At 34.6% G+C, this 24,025-nt stretch overlaps 2 protein-coding genes across 10 annotated transcripts in view; one reads left to right on the top strand and one right to left on the bottom strand.

Annotated features, from left to right (window-relative positions):
* Positions 1-24,025, top strand: part of HACD3 (3-hydroxyacyl-CoA dehydratase 3) — a 136,303-nt gene that overhangs the window by 42,653 nt on the left and 69,625 nt on the right. The window lies entirely within an intron of this gene.
* Positions 1-24,025, bottom strand: part of DPP8 (dipeptidyl peptidase 8) — a 66,124-nt gene that overhangs the window by 21,167 nt on the left and 20,932 nt on the right. For all 9 annotated transcript variants that reach the window (XM_081292110.1, XM_081292113.1, XM_081292114.1 and 6 more), the window contains 8 exons: positions 19,385-19,558; positions 18,450-18,618; positions 11,097-11,207; positions 9,366-9,494; positions 8,274-8,335; positions 4,969-5,069; positions 3,911-4,088; positions 2,747-2,906 (listed from right to left, as the gene is read on the bottom strand). In XM_081292110.1, the coding sequence (XP_081148236.1) occupies positions 2,747-2,906; positions 3,911-4,088; positions 4,969-5,069; positions 8,274-8,335; positions 9,366-9,494; positions 11,097-11,207; positions 18,450-18,618; positions 19,385-19,558 (1,084 nt within the window). The remainder of the gene's footprint in view (positions 1-2,746; positions 2,907-3,910; positions 4,089-4,968; positions 5,070-8,273; positions 8,336-9,365; positions 9,495-11,096; positions 11,208-18,449; positions 18,619-19,384; positions 19,559-24,025) is intronic.

Below are 24,025 nucleotides of genomic sequence, written 5' to 3'. Positions count from 1 at the left end.
ATTTAATTTGCTATTGCTGGTCTCAGGATGCAGCTTACTACTTTCCAAACACTAAATTAAAAAACCATACTGAAAAAGGAAACCAATTAACTTAAATATTGGCAAAGAACTTGAAAAGACATTTATCCAGAAAAAAAAATATAAATGGCTGATAAGAACCCTGGTAAAGATATTCAACAGGGGTTGGGGTTGTGGCTCAGTAGTAGAGCGCTCACCTAGCATGTGCCAGGCCCTGGGTTTGATCCTCAGCACCACATAAAAATAAATAAATAAAATAAAGGTATTGTGTCCAACTACAACTAAAAAATAAATATTAAAAAATATTCAACAACATTAATTATTAGGGAACTAAATTCAAAATTAAGAGATATCATTTCATATCCACTAGGATGTTTATTAACAAAAACCACCCAGGAAAACAAGTATTGTAGAGGATGTAAAGAAATTAAAATCCCTGAGCAATGCTGATGGGAATGTAAAATGGTATAGGTACAATCATTGGTGTCCCAATGGGATAGCCACTATGGAAGAAAAAAGTATGGCAGCTCTTCAGAAATTCCCCTTCTTGATACATATCCCAAAGAGTTGAAAGATGAGGACCTGGAAGGTGTAGCTCAGTGGTACAGCACTTGCCTAGCATGGGGAAGGCCCTGGATTAGAGTCCCAGTGAAATACACATACACACACACACACACACACACACACACAAAGAATTAAAAGCCAGGACAGGAAGAGATATTTGTACACCCACATCCATAGCAGTGTTAATCACAATAGCCCAAAGGTAAAAGCAACCTAGGTGTCCACCTCATAGATAATGGATAAATAAAATGGAATATATACATACAATGGAATATTATTAAGCCTTAAAAAGAAAATTCTAACACTTGCCATAACATGGATAAATCTTAAGGACCTTATGCTACATGAAATAAGCCAATCTCAAAAGGACAAATTTTGAGTCCACTTAAATGAGATTATTTAGAGGAGTTAAATTCATAAGAATAGAAAGTGGTTGCCAGGAATTAGAAGAGGAGGAAATGGGGAATTACTACTTAATGACTAGTCTGTTTAGGGAAAAAAAAAAAAATTCTGGAGATGGGTGGTGGTAATGATCACACAACAATGTGAATGTACTTAATGCTACTAAATTGTACCCTTAAATATGATCAAAATGGTAAATTTTATGTATATTTAACCACAATTTTCTTAAAAGACATGTCAAGTCTAAATTATGAATGGCAGTAAAACATATAACTTAACATGAAGTGCTTACTATTTTAAAACAAACTCTATTATTAAAATAGAAAACTGAGGCCTGGGGATGTGGCTCAAGCGGTAGCGCGCTTGCCTGGCATGCGTGCGGCCCGGGTTCGATCCTCAGCACCACATACCAACAAAGATGTTGTGTCCACCGAGAACTAAAAAATAAATATTAAAACATTCTCTCTCTCTCTCTCTCACTCTCTCTTTAAAAAAAAAAAAATAGAAAACTGAGGCTGGGCATAGGTGGTACATGCCAGTAATCCCATCTACCTGGGAGGATAAGGTAGGAGGATTACAAATTCAAGTCCAGCTTGTGCAACATAGCATGAGACCCTGTTTCAAACAACAACAAAGTAGAAAACTATAACTCAGTTTTAGAAAAATCTAGGAAAAGTAATTGATATATCAATTCATTTTTTCTTGTGTTGGTTTTGCAATGATGGGGATGGAAACCAAGGCCTTTTGCATGCTAGGAAAATGCTCTACCACTGAACTACCCCTAGCACCCCATTTCACTTTTTCTAGACTTACATATACATTCTGCATTACATCTCCCAGAATAACCATGACTGTTTTTTGTTGTTGTTGTTGTTGTTGTTTGTTTTGTAGTTGTAGATGAACATGCCTTTATTTTATTTGTTTGTTGTTTTTTTAAATGTGATGCTAAGGATCAAACCCAGTACCTGACATGTGCTAGGCAAGCGCTCTGCCACTGAGCCACAGCTCCAGCTCCAAACCATGAGTTTTTTAAGATAAATTAACTTCAGTTAATAAGATATTTAATTTTACTTTAGGTAATTTAATTATGTCAATTTGAAGATCTATAATTATAAATTAACTTCAATGTAGAGGAAGAGTATGAGAAACACCTAGTGTGTAAAAATAACTAATAATATATAACATTTGATTTTAAAATTAAATTTATTTTGTAGTGCTAAAGATCAAACCTAGGATCTGTCTTATGAATGCTAGGGCAAGTGCCACATCTCCAACCCCCAAATAACATTTTTTAAATGTTAAAATATAAAACTATTTTTAATATAAAAATAATATGGGCTTATTGGGGCTGGGGTTCTAGCTCAGTGGTAGAACACTTGCCTAGCATGCGTGAGGCACTGGGTTTGTTCCTCAGCAACACATAAAAATAAATAAAATAAAGGTATCATGGCCATCTACAACTAAAAATATTTTAGAAAAATATTCAATATGGGTTTACTTTAAGCAAACTAAAAAAGTCAAGGTGAAAGTATAAAGTAAAAATAAGTATTCCCATTAATATTAATAATTTATTTTACATTCTTTGAAAACTTTGTTCTATTTTTGCACATGCATATATTTGTATTCTAATTTAACTTAAATATTGTTAAGTGACGTAGGTACTGATGCTTATGAAGAATACAAAAGAGACATTACATGCTCCTGTCTATCCCACCTTCTGTACTAACATTTTTTCTTTTTTGAATAAAAAAGGATTTCTTACTTGGGGCAGGCAGCCCACCACTGGATCGCTTATATTTGCTCTCCTTTAAAATGGATGTGATTTTATATAAATGACGGAAACCCGTTTTACATTCAGAGGCAAAAATAAACTCAATTTCATCTTCGTGAGTTTGGGGAAAAACATGAAAGATGTCGTGGATCTGTAAAATGAATAGCTTAATTTACTATACACATTAATGAAAATACTACATAAATAATTCAATTAAGCTAGAGAAGGAAGAATTATTGGTAAACGTAATTAGAAAATATAAAGAACTGTCAGTGCTAGAGATATGGTATAGTTACAATAACGGGTTTTGCCTGAGCCTTTCATATTTACTTTTCTTTAGATAAAAGAGTTCATCCATCAAGAAATACATGCTTCCAAACGGAAAAAGAAAAAGAAAAAAGATATGACCAAGATCCTTTGGTTCATAAGTGCGATGATTGGGTGTTCACGCTCTTATGTGAGATATGCCTCCCTCTAAACTTTATTACGACATCGGCACATTACCCATATGACATGAACTTTGAGGGGAAAAAAAAATATGACCCAAAACTTCTTTCTATAATCTTTGAAACATGGTACAGTGTTTGTTTAATGATACATGTCTTAACACAAAATGATGAGGAACAACATTTTTTACTTACGTTTTTCAAAGAGAAATATTCTATCAGGGAAGGAAAACAGATGTTTGTCTGTTTAGGTGAAATGCATTAAGCCTATATTCAGTTAGGAAGTAAAGTGGCTATATTTATTTTGTGTCTTATTTAAGTTTTAATGCTAAAATGAAAAATGCAAACAATTAAAACCTGGTATATTTTCGTATAGTTAACCAACTTAACAGAGAGAGACTTTTGTAGATTAAATTCTTAAAGTCCTCTCAGAAGCAAGAAGGGCTGAAGATTAAGCTGTATATTTTGATACCTAATGTATCCAGGAACAAATCCACAATGAGATGTCATTGCAATGGCATTTACTTTTTATCTACACACTCTTCCATTCTAAAACCATCATTCCAACTGAAATATTCAAACTAAGAAAATAACATTCATAGTTCCTCTGAGCTTAAAAAAATGCATTTTGATAGTTTGCTATAAAACTTCATTTGCTTTAGCATTCTAAGGAAATATTTAGCCAAGTACAGGGAAAAAATGCATATACGTTTATCCAGATGTCTGTTGTTTCTTCATAGATAATGAGTGGTGTCACAGAATCAGGCACTGACTCGATGAGTCTCTGTCTCTCCATAGCATCATCTTCTACTGGGATAAATAATTCAGGCGAGATCAATACTATCTGTAGACGAGTTTGCGAACGATCTAGTAGGATGGACCAAGCACTATTTAAACAAATAAAGAAAAGCACCAGAAATAAAGAAGCTCTCAGAAAATGAATAATCCCTTATTCTGTTTCATGGCACCTATTGATTATTTCTATACTTACACTGAAAGAACTGCTTTATTATATCATAAATTATTACTTATAAATAGCTAATTAAAAATACTCTATAGTTATTTTCAAAAGTTAAGTATGAGGGCTAAGCATATATATGGCTTAGAAGTAGAACATTTGCCTAGCATGCATGAGGCCCTGGGTTCAATCCCCAGCATAAGAAAAAAAAAAAAGTTTGAATAGAGTTTTAAAAGTGGTTTTCTTTCAATTTCCAAAATCATTATTGGCCTTTGAAACTGTTTTTGCCCTTTAGTGCCTACAAATGCCAGTCTCATAAAAATCCTGTTGTCTACATAAGACATAAGAACTATACGTAATTATTCTCATAAGGCTTTATAAATATTTCTGCCAAAATTATACAATTAAAAAATACTTATTTGGGCTGGGGTTGTGGCTCAGCAGTAGAGCACTCGCCTAGCACATGCGATGCCCTGGGTTCGATCCTCAGCACCATATAAAATAGGTGGATAGAGGTATTGTGTCCAACTACAAGTAAAAACTAAAAATTAAAAAATATATATTTATTTATGTGTGAGCCTTGAAGTCAGACAATTCAACCAAAAATAACACTGTAAACCATTAATGGCTAAGTAAGAGAATTAAAATGCAATACACTTATGCTTCTTGGATTATAAATCTGCCAGTTCCCTTAGTTCAGGAAAAATTCCTTGTGCAGAAATAACTATACTGCAAATTTACATGTGAAGGCAGCTCCCATTTCTAAAACTCTGGATCCTAAATTAGTTGTATCAATTTAACATACGCACTATTTTCCCTCAGGAGTCCATCCAGCTCTGGCAATATATTCAACTCCTTCAAAGAGAATCTCAAAAGGTTGAATTAGTTCTTTATCTATGACATCTGTAATCTATTAAAAAAGAAAAAAGGAATGTCATTATAGAAGGTTTAGAAAAATAATTAAGCTCACTAGTCTACTTAAATCATCATCTGTAACACCAGACTTCTTTTTGAGATGTAGGTATTTAAAACAGAACAAAGAATGCAGGAAAAAACAGCAATAAGTGGTGAGTTACTTTTACTGGTGCTTTTTATGCCTAAGAAAGTTCTAAACACAAGAATTAGCACAATCTAAAATCTTTTCCTTTAAGAGTATACTGGAAGAAAGAACTCTTGATAATAAATTATATAATCAAGTTTTAATCACTTTAGATTCTAGAATCTAAGAAAAATAATAATCCTCGGTTCCCTATATTTTAGTTTAAAATATATTTGTGTAATATATGTTTGAAATGCCCTGGACAAGCAATGTTTTTTTTTTTTTTTCCTTTAAAGGTCTAGCAAACAAAATTTAAAAAATAAATACATGCTCTAAAACGGGCAAAGGATCTGAATAGATAGTCCCTCCAAAGAAGATATATAAGTGGCTAATAAACATAGGAAAAAATGTTCAACTTCATTAGCCATAAAGGAAATGTAAAGCAAAATCAACATGAGCTATCACTTCAAACCCACCAGGATGGCTATTATAGATAAGATGGATAATAACAAGTGTTGGTGATGATGTGGAGAAATTGGAAACCTCATACAATGCTAGTGGGAAAATAAATAGCGCATGCGGCTACTTTAGAAATCAGTTTAGCACTTTCAAAAAAGATTAAACATAGAGTTAACATATGACTTAACAGTTTTACTCCAAAGGATATACCCTAGAGAAATGAAAACATAAATCCACACAAAAGCTTATATATACATATTCAGGCAATTTTATTCTTTTTTTTTTAAAGAGAGAGAGAGAGAGGAGAGAGAGAGAGAATTTTTAATATTCATTTTTTAGTTCTTGGCGGACACAACATCTTTGTTGGTATGTGGTGCTGAGGATCGAACCCGGGCTGCACACACGCCAGGCAAGCGCGCTACCGCTTGAGCCACATCCCCAGCCCCAATTTTATTCTTAACAGCAAATAAGTGTAAACAACACAAATATCCATGAACTGATGAATGGATAAATAAAATGAGGTGTTTCATACAATGAAATATTACTTAGCAATAAAAGAAATGAAGTACATAAGCTGGGGATGCAGTTCAGTGGTAGAATGGTGCCATGCATGAGACCTTAGATTTAAACCCCAGTATCACCAAAAAAAGGAGAAATAAGTACTAGAACATGGTGCATCTTGAAAACATTAATTTAAAAGCAGCCAGACAATGTATTATATGATTTTATTTATATGAAATTCCAGAATAGGACATAATCTAGAGAGATAGAAAGCCAATCAGTGGTTATTTAGGGTTAGTGATATGGGGAGGTTGGGTGAATGATGGCTAAGAGGTGTTGGGTTTTTTTCTGAAGTGACGACAATGTTCTAAAATTGACTGGTTGCCCAACTCTATGAATGTACTAAAAGCCAATGAATTTTAAACTTTAAATGAGTGAATCGTATTGTATGTGAATTGTATCTCAGTAAAGTTATGTAAAAAAAGTCTAGCAGAGAGGACTGCTTTTTAACTTGTGAGCATGCAGTTCATAAATCTGACTGACCATACAGAAACTAGCAGTACAAGAGAAATGTAGGATATTTAACCCTCCATAGATATTTACCCAACACAGAAGGTAAATCACTAGTTTTTTTTCTTTTTAAAAACTGTTTTTAGTTGTACATAATAGTAGAATCCCTATTGACATAGACAAACATGGAATATATTCTAATTCAGACCCCAGTACCTCTCCTTCCCCTTCCCTTTTCCCACCCTAATTCCTTCCCTCTACTGATCTTTCTGCCATTTACCCATAGTTATTTTTTTTTAATTAATTTCTTGTACACAATGGTGAGATTCACTGTGGTATACTTATATATGTACATTGGAAAGTTATGTCAGATTCATTCCACTGTCTTTCCTTTTCCTATCCACCTAAAATATTTTCTTGATCTCAAGAATATCAAAGACTATTATAGCAGGGTTTTAAAAATATATTTTAATTGCATGAATCATTTGCTGCCCTGTTCTTTCCTTCATGTTCCATTCAGAGAACTAGGCTCTTTGTATTAGGCACTTTTCAGGGTAGAGAACTACATATAGTGTAAAGTCAATAATGAGTTGCTCTTCTGCAAATGTGAAAGTCCTTTGAAAAGATAACGTAAGGGAATTCTAGTACAGACCGGCCTGATGAACATACATGCAAATGCCCTCAACAGAATATAAGAAAACTGAATCCAATATCACATTCAAAAGATCATATACCACGACTAAGTGAGATTTAACCCTGGGATGCAAAGATGGTTTGAAATATAATAATCAATTAATGTGACACACCATATTAAGAGAATGAACAAAAAAGAGCACATGATCATCTCAACAGCCTAGAAAGATATTTAATAAAATTCAACACCCTTTCATGAAGAAAACAAATTAGATATGGAAATAATTTATATCCATATAATAAAGTTCATGTATAAAATAAAATTTTTAATTCTAATTTGTTATATATGACACCAGAATGCATTACAATTCATATTACACATAAAGAGCACAATTTTCATGGATGTATACAAAGTATATTCACACCATTCATGTCTTCATACATGTACTTAGGGTAATGATGCCCCCCCCATTCTACCATCTTTTTTACTTCCTTGCCCCCTCCCTTCCCCTCCCTCCCCTTTGCCATATCTAAAATTTGTCTAATCTTCCCATGCTCCCCCTCCCAACCCCACTATGAATCAGAAAACATGGACCACTTCAAGAATTTGCGTGTTATCCTTGCACAGGGGCCCTGCTAATCTTCTCTGTATTGTTCCCATTTTACTATATGTGCTGCCAAAGCAAGCACTAAATCACTAATTTTAACATTCAAGAATTAATAAAGGCAAAGAAGAAAAACTATTGGAAAGGAGTGGCAAACATGGATATCCCTATATTCATATCTTGGGAATCAGCAGTAAGTTTGGAAGTAGAAAATTTTTGGTCAACCTAAAAATCATGATCCATAGATATCTTGGCAAGTCCAAATCCAAAAAATAAAAAATAAAAAATAAAAAGTTATCAAAGGCCCTTACTAGATTGATTAGATTAGTTAGAGGGCACAGAAGTCAACTCAACATTTAATACTTACCCTTCCTTCAGCATCAACCATTATTTCCGACATCTTAAAAGTGACTTTTGGATTTGCTGTGCCTTTAGAAAGAGATATAAGTGAGTAGTAATGTATATCTAAAATTACTTGCACTAATTGAGCTAGATCAATCCTCTTTATACTTTGGTAATACTGAAGCTGGTAATACTGAAGATAGCCACAGCTATTTTTTTTTTTTTTTTTTTGTGGTGCTGGGGATTGAACCCAGGGCCTTGTGTATGAGACAAGCACTCTACCAACTGAGCTATATTCCCAGCCCAAGAGTCAGAGCATTATTACACAGGAATCTCAGGAGGAAATGAATGAATACAAAGGCCATCTTAAATTCAAACTTTTAAATATGGATATTTAAAAAAAAGAGGCTAAAAAACTCTGAAGGATCCGTATGAAATAAAAGGAAATTCTGTACCATTTTAAAAAATGAAAGTTGTGAACAGTAAAATAGACAAAAAATTACTAATTTATTAAGAACACAATTACTAAAAAAACTTTTTGGCAGAAGATACTTACTTTCTTTTTTTTGAAGGTATTGGGGATTGAACCTAGGGCTTTGTACATTCTAGACAAGTGATCACTGAGCTACATCCCCTACATCTCCGCTTTTTTATTTTTTGACACAGGGTTTCACTATATTGCCCATGTTGGCCTCAAACTCGCAATTCTCCTGTCAGCCTCCCAAGTAACTGGGATTACAGATACGTGCCACCATGTTCAACAACCTCCTTATTTGTTTCTTTACTGAAGTAAACAGTGTTGTAGACATCTCCACTTTGAAAATAATTTTTTTAAACATTTATTTTTTAGATGTAAATGGACATAACACAATGCCTTTATTTTTATGTGGTGCTGAGAATCGAACCTGGGTCCCGCCCGTGCTAGGCGAGCGCTCTACCGCTGAGCCACAATCCCAGCCCTGAAAATAATTTTTTTTAAATCTATTTTAGTGACAACACACTATCCTTATTAAGGTTGTAAATAACCAATGCTGACTATACCTTAGAATGACTACAGGAGGAAATCTTATTTGGAAGGGGGAAATGAATGAATACAAAGGCCAATGGAACACAATACCTGTTTTAGGATAACGAAATGAATCTGCTCTCCTTGTTTCCAGCAAAGGGGATGTAACATGAATAATTTCCACTTCTGATTCATCATTTTCTTCATATAGAATTCTAAGAATTTTACCGCCATTAGGAGCTTAAAAGGAATTTAGATATTGTAAATTTAGAAGAATTACTCCAGAAAATAATCATAACTAACTATTCCCTCTAGTATTAGATTTCTTTTTTTTTAATATTTATTTTTTAGGTGTAGATGGACACAACACAATGTCTTTATTTTTTATGTGGTGCTGAGGATTGAACCTGGGTCCCAGCTGTGCTAGGTGAATGCTCTACCGCTGAGCCACAATCCCAGACTCACTAGTATTAGATTTCTGATAATGAAAAATAATTTGTGTACAAAATGTGCTATTTATTTATTTATTTATTTAGTGGTGTGGGGGATTGAACTCAGGGCCTCACACATGCTAGGCAAGTGCTCTGCCACTTAGCCACATCCTCAGCCCACAATGCCTTTTACATATAAAAATATAACTTGTCTTTGTAATAGCAAAGGGAGTTACTGCTTACTCCTATTACTTTTTACCGGTTCTTTTGGGGAAAAAAACTGAAGATGATACATACATATTTTTTAAACAGGGGAAAACATTATTTTTTAAAATTTTCTTTAATTTTTTTTTAGTTGTAGATGGACACAATACCGTTATTTTATTTATTTATTTTTATGTGGTGCTGAGGATTGAATCCAGTGTCTCCCACATACTAGGCAATGTGTCTACCACTGAGCTACAACTCCAACCCCAGGGGAAGACATTTTTGAAGGGCTGTGTCTTTGCATACTTTAAAATGCATTCTTTGTTAAAAAGAGAATTATTTAATTTATAATATTTCCTACAAAGTGTTATTTAAATAGAATCCAGTTATTTTGAATCATTTACTTATATAAAAATCTGATCTGATAAAATATAATTATGGCAAAATATTTTATACCTTAAAATTAAATATAAATATTTAAAAATAAATATTTGTCCCTTGGATGTGTGGGCCATAAAAGGTATTAATGAATAACCAACGTTTTAAAAACCAACACAGGAAAGGATAACAGTATCAGAATGCACTGCATATAAGGATAAATATTGCTTCATAAAATTTGTTTTATCTATAAAGTATATGTAAAATTATTAGATCATGATTATAACCAAATTTCTAACTGGATCATGGTCAAAAAATTGTAAGCTATTACTTTAGAGAGTTGTTTTGCAGGCAATGAAATACTTGCACAGTCATCCACTGGTTTGGTTATCTGTTCATGCAAACTCTTGTCAATCACGCTTTTCAGTTGGCCTTGAACTTGTAAAAACCCTGGCTCAGCCCTCTGAGTTGCTGGGATTATAGATGTATGCCACTGTGCGTGGCTCTAATCATACACAGAAACTCATTAAGGAGTGGTCTTTTAAATTTTGCTATAATATTGCCAAAATTACCAAAAACAGCTTGTAGGTGAAAAATTTGGCAAAGAAAATCAAGAATTTGAGGTACTAAACTATAATACCGTTTTCAGTAGAATTCGTTATGGTGAGATATAGAGTCTATGTATTTATTCTACATAACCAGTATCTAATCATTATTACTTTAGTATCTATTATCTGATATTCAGAATCTGTATACTTAACCAATTGACAGGTGAATCTTTTAATATTTCAATTGACCTATAATACATTATTTTGAACTTCCTTACTTGTTTCAGCTTCTGGACACCACCAATAGCCAGAATATCTATCAAATTCTTCTTGAAGAACAAAGGTAGCAACTCCAGCTGATCTGGGATCCTCTTCCATGTTAGCTAACTCTAGACAAACATAAAAAACAAAATCACAAAAAGCTATTTTTTCATAGTACAAAGAAAACAATATAATTCTGTTTATTTTGAAAGGTAGCTGAATGGAGTGATGAACTCTAGAACCAAATGGATTGAGTTCAAGTTTGAGCTCCAAGGTTTACCTATTGTCTAACATTAGGCAAATGGATCTCATTCCACTGCAGTATTCCATTTGCAAATGGGACTTTATTAGGTTGTTATGAGGCTTAGATTAATTAACTTACATAAAATGCTAAGAATAAAGCCTGGACCATAGTACATGCTCCATAAGAGTTATTAATTTTCCACCAGGCACAGTGGTGCATGCCTGTAATCACAATGAATGGGGAGGCTGAGACAGGAGTATCAAAAGTTTGAGGCTAGTCTAGGCAGCTTAGTAAGACCTCATTTCAAAATAAAAAATAAAGAAGAATGGGATATGATGTGGTGTAGAGCACCCCTGGGTTCAATCCCCAGTACTTAAAGGAAAAAAAATTACTTTTCCATTTACTCAGAATGATGAAAAAAAGAAACTCTTCTATACAAAGAAACACATCTTTATAGACTTAGAATTAGTGAGGCCCTAGGTTTGATCTCCAGTGAGAGACAGGCAGGCAGGCAGGCAGGCAGGCGCGCGCGCGCACACACACACACACACACACACACACACACACACCAGTTTACTAGACTAGGTTTTTTCTTTTCTTTTTTTTTTTTTTTTTTTTGGTGCTGGGGATAAAACCTAGGGACTTGTGCATGCAAGGCAAGCACTCTACCAACTGAGCTATATCCCCAGCCCCTTAGAATAGATCTTACAGATCACATAATTCAATCATTCCTCCCATTCAACCAGACCAGCTCAGCTTTTATCAGTTTACACTTAGGTTATTAACAAATAGTATGAAGGGAACTCTTGTTTTAAAAAAATCCTGTTGGGCCTGGGGATATAGATCAATCGTAGCACTTAGCATGTACTAGGCCCTTGGTTCAATACTTAGCACCAAAACCAACAAATAAATAAATTCACAAAATCATAATTATATTAGATTTTATGTGATACAGAAATGTTTATATATTTCATGACTGGTCTCTTTCTGAGATTCATCAATTTTGTCACATGTCACATACAGAATGAATCTGTAATTCATTCCTCTTTACTGCTAAACTGTATTCCATTTAAACTATCCCCACCTCACCCCATTCAATAGTGGGGATTGAACGTATGAGTGCTGTACCACTGAACTATATCCTATTTCTTTTTTATTCTGAGACAATGTCTTGCTAAGTTGCCCAGGTTGATCTCAAACTTTCAATCCTCCTGCTTCAGTCTCCTGGGTAGCAAGGATTACTGGTATGCACCATCATGTCTTGCTATACCATAGCAAGATTAATAATAGATTTAAAATCCATTCATCTGTTAATGTATGTTTGGGTTGCTTCTAGTTTTTGGCTATTATTAATAAAAATGCCACAGACATTCTTTTTTTTAATATTCACTTTTTAGTTGTAGTTGGACAGAATACCTTTATTTCACTTATTTATTTTTATGTGGTGCTGAGGATTGAACCCAGGGTCTCGCACATGCAAGGTGAGCACTCTACCGCTGAGCCACAACCCCAGTCCCCCATAGACACTCTTTATAGAATATTTTTAAACATTTGTTTTAATTTCTCTTGAACAAGTAAATACCTAGGAGTGGAGTGACTGGGTACAAAGGAAAATATATGTTTAACTTGATCAGAAACTGATAGTTCTACAATGTTTGGTGTAGTCTAGGTGTGTAGTAATATCTCATTATGATTTTAATTTTCTAAACAAGTCCCCCCCCCCTTTTTTTTTTGAGATACGGTCTCACTATGGGGTTGGTCAGGCTGGTCTCAAATTCCTGAGCTCAAGAGATCCTCCCAGGGGCTGGGGTCGTAGCTCAATGGTAGAGCACTTGCCTAGCATGTATGAGGCACTGGGTTCAATCCTCAGAACCACATAAAAATAAATAAGTAAAATAAAGGTTTTTTAAAAAAAGAGATCTCCCATTTCAGTCTCTAGAGTGCTGGGACTATAGACATGTACCACTATGCCCAGCTTAGGCAAGTTTTGACTTATTTTTGCTTATCTGTATTTTCCAGATTTTCTCATATCAATGAGCAGTAGAAACCAATATTCCCTTATCTAAAAAATTTGAGTCTAGAAGCATTTGGTGTTCAGAATGTGGAGGATTTTCCATATATTGTACACCTACATATATTATGTAACATCTCCAGTAGGGTAAGCAAATGAGCGGTAATCCAACACCCTAATATTCCTGCAGCAAACATGAATAGGCACACTAAGTAGGATTAAGATTATAAATATCCTCAGGGCAGTTCAGGTCAGGTTTTGCGATGAAGTGAGTTTTAGCCCTTAGCTAATGAAAATTAAACTGAATTTTCAGAGCTTTTTCAATTTTGGAATTAATAATAGAGCAAAGACCAGTGCTTACTTTCCTTCAATCTTTCAACTATCCCAAAATTATACCACAACCTGATTTTATATTTTGTCCTCTTTTAGATATGAGGATGGTTATTACTCATTTGTACCTCCCTATTACTTATTACAGAGACCTCAATTATCGAGTTACTTATGAACTGAATAAATAGTATCATCTTGTCCTCCCAATAAGAAGAGTTAAGTTTAGGAGCAGAAGCTAGTTTTTATTTACTTTTCAATTCTTCTATCATATTAGGCAAAGAATAAACATGCACACGCTGATTGATTAAACTTACTTTCTGAAGTGAACTTTCACTTAGACCCTATTGCAAATAAGGAGACTGGATTGATGATGCTCCTTCCCCCTCTCTCTTTCTATCTAAACACTTGTGTCCACAGCACTTAGCACTTTACACACAGGCACAGCTCTAAACAATTCACAAATATTAACTCATTAAAGCTTTATAACAATCCCATGTTGATTAGTAATTAAGATTTTTACAGATAGAGAAATTAAGAGAGAGGTTAAATAACTTCACAAGGTCACAGAATTAACAGATGGTAGATCTAGGACTCAAACTCAGGCAATCTGGTTCTCCATTATTCTATATTCTCTATTTATATTCTTAATAATACATTAGTACTAAATTGTGTTTTTTTTGTTTTGTTTTGTTTTTGGTACTGGGGATTGAACTCAGGGGCATTCAACCACTGAGCCACATCCCCAGCCCTATTTTGTATTTTATTTAGAAACAGGGTCTCCCTGAGTTTCTTAGTGCCTCACTTTTGCTGAGGCTGGCTTTGAACTCATGATTCTTCAGCCTCAGCCTCCCGAGCCTCAAAGATTACAGGTGTGTGCCACCACGATAAGTAGTGCTAAAATTAATAAATACACCATATACTATATGTGCAGTAAAAAGGTGAATAAAAAGACAAATGTAACACCCTGCAGGATTTCAATACTTTCTAATTTAAATTCTGTCAATCATCAATTCTGGTGAACAGCAATTTTGTAGAAGGAAAAGACTAAAAAATGCCCTAATTTTGACAGTTATGTTAGAATTTTGTAGTCCCAACCTCAATAACAATAACTGTTACATAGTGAATACTCAATGTTAAAAGCATGAAAAAATGGCTAGGATTCTCAACACACATTTACGAGCCAATCACCCTAATCTTTCTGCTACCAGTGGTAGTTGTTCTGATTTCCTGACTTCATAGGGAGAACCATTAAATACTAAAGCCTGCACTTAAGAGTCTCCCAAGGGCTGGGGATGTGGCTCAGGCGGTAGCGCGCTTGCCTGACATGTGTGCGGCCCGGGTTCGATCCTCAGCACCACATACAAACAAAGATGTTGTGTCCGCCGAAAAAAAAAAAACCTAAAAACTAATTTTTTTAAAAAAGGAGTCTCCCTATTCCACTCCCCCTTCTGTCTTTTGATCTTGTATTATGTCATGTAACTTCAGTAATTTCAATAGTCAAGCTTTGGTGTCCCTGTTATAATCTTGTTTTTCTCAAGTATGACTTCCACAAAGTATCCAGAACAATTTATTTATAAAATGACTAAAACCCATACCATCCAACAGCTGAAGACCTCCACATCATGATAAAGTTCTTATCGAGATATAGTCTTCCTTGCCCTGGTTCTTTTGACTGTCCTTATACTTTTGGACACCATACTGCTAACTTCTCACACAGACCACAACATCATTTGCATCTACCTTTCTTATACAGTTCCCTTTTCTGGGATGTACTGGCTAATGTAAGACAGTATTTGGTTATCAATTTAGGTATCATCTTTTCTGGGACGTCTTCCCTGATGACTCTTTCTCATTGGTCCTCTATAACACCTTGTGTTTGACTCTTACTTTGCTTAATTGTCATCTGTTTATGTAGCTTCTTTGAAGAACAGGCCTATATCTTATTCAATTTCATATCCTTAGTACAGATGTACTGAAAAGAATTAGTTCAAGGACCTTCTTCAGACACCAAAATCTATGAATGTTCAAGTCTCTTCATAAAATAGCATAGTATTTGCATTTAACCTATTGCACATTCTCATGTATGTTTTAAATAATCTCGAGATTACTTTCAATACAAGAAAAAAATAGTCTATACATGTTCAATACAAACACAACCATTGTAGGCCTAACTGCATAGTACATGAATGAGACATGAGATGATCAATGATCAAATAAATACTGGAAAGAGAAAGAGAATCTATGCAATGGTGGGAGGCCATAGCAAGGTGTTCCTATACATCATTTGTGGGGATTTGGTACAGTGCTTGAAATATAAAAATTTCAAGTTTTGCTTTGAACTCTCTGGAATTCTTTTCCTAAAATTTTTCTGCTTTTTGTATGTGTGGTGCTTGGGATTGAACCTAGGGCCTCACATGTGGCAGGGAAGTGCTCTATCACTGAACCACATCCCTAGCCTCTTCCTAAATGTTTTGATCTGCAGTTAGATGAGAAACCTATAGATAGAGAACTGGTTATACCTGCCACATTATTTGGCATATCAGAAATTAAGTAAATTTTGGTTTCTTGATTGAATGTTAAGAGATTTTTAAAAATATTTTTAGATGCTGATGAACCTTTATTTTATTCATTTATTTATATGCAATGCTGAGAATCGAACCCAGTACCTCACACATGCTAGGTAAGCGCTCTACCACTGAGCCACAACCCCAGCCCTAGAAGAGATTTCTTGACTATTAATTTAGCATTCTATTAATATAAATGGCTCAGGTTTTAAGTTTCAAAAATACTGATTATCCTCATAATGAAAAAGTATTTGCTGGGACTGGGGCTGTAGCTCAGTGGCAGAATGCTTGCCTTGCACGTGTGAGGCACTAGGTTCCATCCTCAGCCACACATAAAAATAAATAAGGGGCTGAGGTGTAGCTCATCAGTAGAGTGCTTTCCTAATACATGTGAGGCATTGGGTTCAATCCTCAGCACCACAAATAAATACTAAAAAAATAAATAAAATAAAGACATGCTGACCATCTACAACTATAAAAAATTTTTTTAAGTGTTTGCTGTTAACTACTGCAGGCTAAAACAATTTAGCTCAAATTCAACCCTGAGCCAGGTGCAGTGGTACACACCTGTAATCCGAGTGATTTGAGAGGCTGAGATAGGAAGATTGCAAGTTTGAGGTCAGCCTCAGCAATTTAGCAAGAACCTGACTTATAATAAAAAATAAAAGGACTGGGAGTTTTGGCTCAGTAGTAAAGCACCCTTCCCAAATACCAAAAATAAAAATAAAAGGAATGCAGTTCAGTGATAGAGTTCCCCTGGGTTCAATCACTAGTGGGTGGGAGTAGGGGGGTGTTGGTGAACAAATCAACCTTGATTAGCAAGGTTTCCTGATCTACTATGACACACAGTGACATCATCTATCAACTATTTCTTTTACTTATCTGTTTTTTTTTCAGTATACTTCATAACTGTATCATTCTGTTTTCCTACCTATATATAATATAATCTCTGTCAAATAATGTAATTAATTGTAACTAATAATTGATGATGAGGGGATGATTAAGAAAGATGGCCAGTAAATCAACTTTGTGAACATCAGAGTAAGCAAAAGTTGAACAAATTAGTTTTCAGAGTCACCACCCTTTATTATAGAGCTTAAACTTTATTTCATATATTCAAAGGAAAAGCAATATACTATTTTCCATCTTTTATTTGTAGGAAATCTTTTCTTCTTTTTTTTTTTTTTTTTGGTACTAGGGATTGAACTCAGGGGCACTCGACCACTGAATCCCATCCCCAGCCCTATTTCATATTTTATTTCTAGACAGGGTCTCACTGAGTTGCTTAGCACCTTGCCATTGCTGAGACTGGCTCTGAACTTTCGATCCTCCTGTCTCAGTCTCCCAAGCCACTGAGATTATAGGCATGCACCACTGCACCCAGCTGTATGAAATCTTTAGAGGAAAACATCCATATCTTTTCTGTGCTGATTGATGCTTAATATTACTACAGTCATTTCACTACAACTTAAAAATATTTCCATAATATACAAGTTCTATAAAATTCTGATTTTGCTATTACGACAATAATAACTAAGCAGACTCTCCAAAACAGAAAGATTAATTTTAGATTGTTTCTGATAGTGTGTAACTGGATTTGTTTCTTTCCCCAAAACAAGGCTAATATTTGAGATAAAATCTCACTATGTTGCCCAGACTTGTCTCTAACTCCTGGGTTCTAGGAGTTCCTCTTGCCTCAGATTTCTAAGTGCTAGGATTACAGGCATGCTACCATTGTGCCTAGAAAAATTTTAATTTAATGAAAACAGTTTGGGAAAAATTTTCAGTTTTATCATGCTAAAGGAAAATCATGTCAGAGGTGCTATTGTAGTGCTGCTCTAAAATGAATTAAAATGGTGGGCACGGCGTCATATGGCTACTTGGGAGGTTAAGGCAGGAAGATTGAAAGTTCCAGATCAGTACAGGCAACTTAGCAAGACTCTGTCTCAAAATAAAACATAAAAAAGGCAGGGGGTATACCTCAGTGGCAAAGTAAGCCGGTTCAAAAGGACAAAGGAAAAAAAAAAAAAGAGACAGAGAAAATGAATTAAAACAAGGCAGCATTATATAAGTATTATAGAATACTTACCCTCTGTATTTTTTAAAAGCATGAATGTAACATATAAAGATCACCCCACTTGCTTCAATTTCAAAATGAAAACAAAAGCAAATTAAACTTTAAAAATACTTTTCAGGAAAGATTTGAAGAATCATGCCTTACCATTGTGAACATAGGTGAGCCTCCTTTCTTCTCTAGTTACAATGTTAGATATCCAAATATCATTGCTATGTATAAAAGCAATCCAGTCTGGATCAGCTGGGCATAATTTTGGATCCATCCGTATGTTGGGACAACTAGTTTCCACTAAATTGGGCCGTAAAGGTTGTTGCTAGACAGGTAAATAACATTTTAAGGTAGGTATCAGGTTGATATACACATATCTGCCTGTAGTACCCTTTCTATAAAATGAAAAATATTTTTAGGAAAAATTTCAACTATGGGAGTTGTTCCCCAGAAAAAAAAAAAATCTTTCAATTTCTTTAACTTATAAAGGACTCATTTTTTTTTTTATACTATGAATGAAAAAGCTAAGGGTAACAGGGAAGGTACTATATAGACAATATAACAGTACATCATAAATTCTGTTGCTCCAACTTGTTTACTGGAGAAATTATTCTTTGTTAAATATTATTACTAAATGCTTATTTATTGAACATTTTATTAAACACTTTAATTTTAGCAATAAAAACTTTGCTCATAAAAATCTAATGAAAGCCAACCAGGATCATCATAATTCTATCAAAAGAATAGCTCATACAGTTCATAAAGAATTTCTTAGAATAAAGCCACATAAAATCAAAATGAAAACATCTTTCAATATCTCCCTCAGTGCTTTCACAGAAAATGGGAATTGATGCCTTTTACTATTTTCCTATATAGTGAGAAGTTTGAGCATTTAAAAAATTGTATCAGTGTTACTAAAAACTTAATAGTCTTAAAATTGGGAATTAGTACTATATTTTTTGTTTTCATTGCAACTAAATTTCTTGCTGGATAAACTAAATTTTTTGGTTTATTTGTTAATTACCTTTCTGATTTGGGCATTTACCTTTAGGACACAAAATCAGATTTAACAAGCAGTAACTACAACTTACGGTAAATCCTTGTGGCCCTCCATCTTTTACATGATAAATTCCACTACCAGCTTGAAACAGAAATGTTCCACTTCCTTGGTGATAATCATAAGAAGCAATTCCAACTGTTCCAATGCGTTTTCTTTCTCTTAATAGTTCTTCTTCTCGAGAATACATTCCATAGTCCAGTGTTGCCTAACAAAAGGAAAGTCACCTATTCCAGTCTTCTGAAAACTTGCCTTTGCTTTTTTTTTTTTTTTTTTTTGTGGTGGTGGTGATTGAACCCAGGGCCTTGTGCACGCTTAGGCAAGCACTCTACCAGCTGAGCTATATCCCCAGCCCCTTGTCTTTGCTTTTAACACTGAAATCCTGGCATCTCCAATATTACTAAGTTCACATTTTGTGTGACCCAAAATTTGCTGAAATTTCAAGCAGATTAATTTCAGGAAGTCTGCTGAAAGATTTCCCACTAGTAAAGGGTCATTAGATGATTACTGTATAAAGAAAAAGAATGAAGCCCCATTATTTTGGAATTAATGACTCTCTGTAACATAACTGTAATTTAGTTAGAGTTAAGACAGACATTTAAGTCAAGTGGTTTGAATACAGGCTTTGAGTCTTCACTGGAAGTCAGACTTTGGCAAGTAGCTTAATTTTGTCAAAAGTAATTTTTCTCAATTTCAATATAATAATAAATCATTGGTATCAGCTTTTGAAGATTCATTTAAATAAAAAAAATATATAAAGTGTTTAGCACAATGACTAGCACACAGTAAGTTCTCAAATGTCAGCTGTTATTAGTACCTTTCCATTACATATACTAGCACTCTTCTAACAAAACCCTACATGAAGCTGGTCACATCACTAACTTAAAACCCACTGACTCTGGCTTAGCATGTGCAAGGCCCTGGGTGTAATTTTCAGCACCAAAAAAGAAACCCCCCTAAAACAAAAAACTCAAGATGTGATTTTTCTATTTCCTGCCCCTTGCCTCATTTTACTCCTTTTCTCAAGGGCTTTCTATCCAATTTTTACTTTTACCCAAAACCTTAGCTCAATTCAACCTGAGTTCAGCAGTTATCTTTTTTCTTTTCTTTTTTTTTTTTTTTTTTTGGTACTTTAGATTGAATCCAGAGAGACTTAACCAATGAACCACATCCCTAGTCCTTTTCATTTTTTATTTTGAGATAGGGACTCACTAATTTGCTTAGGGCCTCACTAAATTGCTGAGACTGGTCTTGAATTGCAATCCTCCTGCTTCAGCCTCTTGAGATACTGGAATTACAGGCGTGGCCACTGCGCCCGGCATGTTATGCTTTCTTCAAAAATTTTATAGGCATTACTATCTTTTTTACTTATTTCGATATGCTACTACCTTTCAGTTTTTCAGTATAGTTCCTAACTAGAAGAAAACAAACAAAAAAACAAGCTTGAGAGCAAAATCTGTCATTTTGTTTTTCTATCTACAACATATCTATTATAATCTCTGTTAAAGAACGTATGTAATTAATTATCAGCATGATGATGAGGGGTTTTATCAAGATAGAAATGTTGATATCTGTACAAATTTTAAAAAACAAAGAAGAAAACAAACCTAATAAGTGCTACCTTAAAAAATATCATATTCACATCACATAAGAGTTATATACCTTTTATCAGTATGCTAAACAACAGAAACATATTAAAGGAACAGATATGATTTCTGCTATGAAGGAATATACTTTTGAAAGGAGTCTATAAGGTTATTTTATATATATCATTCCAAAATTAAGCTTGCACACTGAAAATAAACATCATTCAGTTATGGCAAATATAGGTATATACATGCAAACCTAAAACAATTTTGGATGAGGTTAAAAATGAGACAGCTTGGGGCTGGGGGTGTAGCTCAATGGTAAAGAATTTACTCAGCATAGTGTAGCCCTGCTTTTGATCTCCAGCACTACGAGAGAGAGAGAGAGAGAGAGAGAGAGAGAGAGAGAGAGAGAGAGAGAAACAACCTTAGAATCCCATTAAAATCCCACCTAGTTTTGTGGATTAACTATGAAATTATTTATTAATGTTCAGTTACATATGTAATAGTGCCCCCTTTGTAGTTTTGCTTTCTGTAATTCATTATCCATGGTCTGAAAATGTTCAATGGAAAATTTTAGAAATAAAAAATTCACAGATTTTTTTTAAATGTTTTTAGTTGTAGATGGACATAATACCTTTATTTTTATGAGGTGCTGAGGATCAAAGCCAGTACCTTCCACATGCAAGGCAAGTACTATACCACTGAGCTACAACCCCAGCCCACAATTCATAGATTTTAAATTGCATGTCATTCTGGGTATTGTGATGCAATTTTGCAGGATCCTGTTTCTCCTGTGTCATACATGAATCATTTCCTTGTCTGGTGTATCCATGCTCTATATGCTACCCATCCAATACTCACTTAGCAGCTATCTAGTTGATTCTCTGATCAACTATCAGAGAATTGTAGAACTTTGTTCACATAATCTCTGATTTACTTAACAATGGTCCCAAAGTGCAAAAATAGTGATGCAGGCAATTCAGATAGGCCAAAGAAAAGTAATAAAATGCTTCCTTTAAATGAAGAGATAAAAGTTCTTGACTAAATACTGAAAGAAAGGACTGGGGATACAGCTCAGGGGTAGCGTGCTTGCCAAACATGTGCAAGGCCCTGGCCCAGTGTGACCAAAAAAAAGCATAATATAATGAGTGAGAAAGAGAAGAGATGTACATTACACACAGACACACACACACATACATACATACACACACACACACACTTTTTAGACACAATACCTTTATTTTATTTGTTTTTATGTGGTGCTAAGGATTGAACCCAGTGCCCCACACATGGAAGGCAAACACTCTAATAACTGAGCTACAAACCCAGCCCCACAAAAGCAATCCTTTAAAAAAAAAAAAAGATTAAGCAAAGAAAACCATATGTTGAGGTTGCTAAGACATATATTGTTATTAAGTTTTTACTCTTTTTGGTTAATTTTTGTGTGTGTGTGTGGTCCTGGGGACTGAATCCCATAGCAACACATGTTACCAATGAGCTACATCTCAGAACTTTATTTTTTATTTTGAGACAGGTCTCCTAAGTCGCAGAAACTGACCTCGAACTTGTGATTCTCTTGCCTCAGCCTCCTGAGTTGCTGGGATTACAAGTGTGTGCCGTCACACCTGGCTCACTTTGCTTAATTTATTTTTATTTATTTTTTTATTTTTATTTTTTTTTTTAGAGAGAGAGAGAGAGAGAGAATTTTTTTTTTTTTTAAAGAGAGAGTGAGAGAGAGGGGGACAGAGAGAGAGAGAATTTTAACATTTATTTATTCTTAGTTCTCGGGGGACACAACATCTTCGTTTGTATGTGGTGCTGAGGATCGAACCCGGGCCGCACGCACGCTAGGCGAGCGCGCCACCGCTTGAGCCACATCGCCAGCCCCAAGAGAGAAATTTTTTTTTAATATTTATTTTTTAGTTTTCGGTGGACACAACATCTTTCTTTGTATGTGGTGCTAAGGATCGAACCTGGGCCGAACTCATGCCAGGCGAGTGCGCTACCACTTGAGCCACATCCCCAGCCCCAACTTTGCTTAATTTATAAATTAAACTTTAGCATAGGGGCACTGGGGTTGTGGCTCAATAGTAAAGCATTTGCCTAGCACATGTTAGGCACTGGGTTTGATCCTCAGCACTACATAAAAATAAACAAATAACATAAAGGCATTGTGTCCAACTACAACTAAATAATAAATAATAATAATAAATAAATAATAATAAATAATAAATAATAATAAATAATAAAACCTTTAGCATAGAAATGTATGAATAAGAAAAATATAGTATATATAGGGTTTAGTACCATCTGTGTTTTCGGGCGTTCATTGGGGGTTTTCAAACACATTCCCCACCGTTAGGGGGAAACTTGTTTGTGTTAGGTTGCAACAGGAAAAGTAGCAAAATCATTGAATGAATACTTTAATTTGGATCATTTTATTTGTTTAAATCTCTCTCTCTCTCTCTCTCTCTCTTTTTGGAATCAAGTATTGAACTCAACTGAGCCACATTCCCAGCCTAATTTTATATTTTATCAAAGATAGGGTTCTCACTGAGTTACTTAGCACTTCACCATTGCTGAGGCTAGCTTTGAACTCGTCATTCTCCTGTCTCAGCCCTCTGAGCTGCTGGGATTACAGGTGTGCGCCATAGCACCCAGCTTTTTAAACACTTCTTAAGACTGTTTCCAATGAAGGCAAGAGAAATTTTGACTATATGATGATATTTTAACTTTTCCACTCATATTGTCTACTAAGATTACCAAACTTGGGCTGAAGTCATGGCTCAGTGGTAGAATACTTGCCTGGCATGTGTGAGGCCTTGGAATCAATTCCCAGCACCACATATAAATAAATAAAAGATCCATTGACAACTAAAAAAAAAATATTTAAAAAAAATCACCAAACTTGGTCCATAATTCTTTTCTCCCTCCCTCTCCCTCTCTCTTTTTGCAGTATTAGGAATTGAATCCAGAGCTGTGTGCATGCAAGGCAAGTATTTTACCACTGAGCTATATCCCAGCACTTTTTATTTTAAGATAGTCATCATTGCCCACGATGACTTTAAACTTGTGATCTCCCTACA

Source organism: Spermophilus citellus, assembly GCF_964194105.1.
Source record: "Spermophilus citellus genome assembly, chromosome: 4".
NCBI lineage: Eukaryota > Metazoa > Chordata > Mammalia > Rodentia > Sciuridae > Spermophilus > Spermophilus citellus.
Note: the sequence above shows the minus strand (reverse complement) of the source record. Positions and strands in the feature narration are given on the sequence as shown.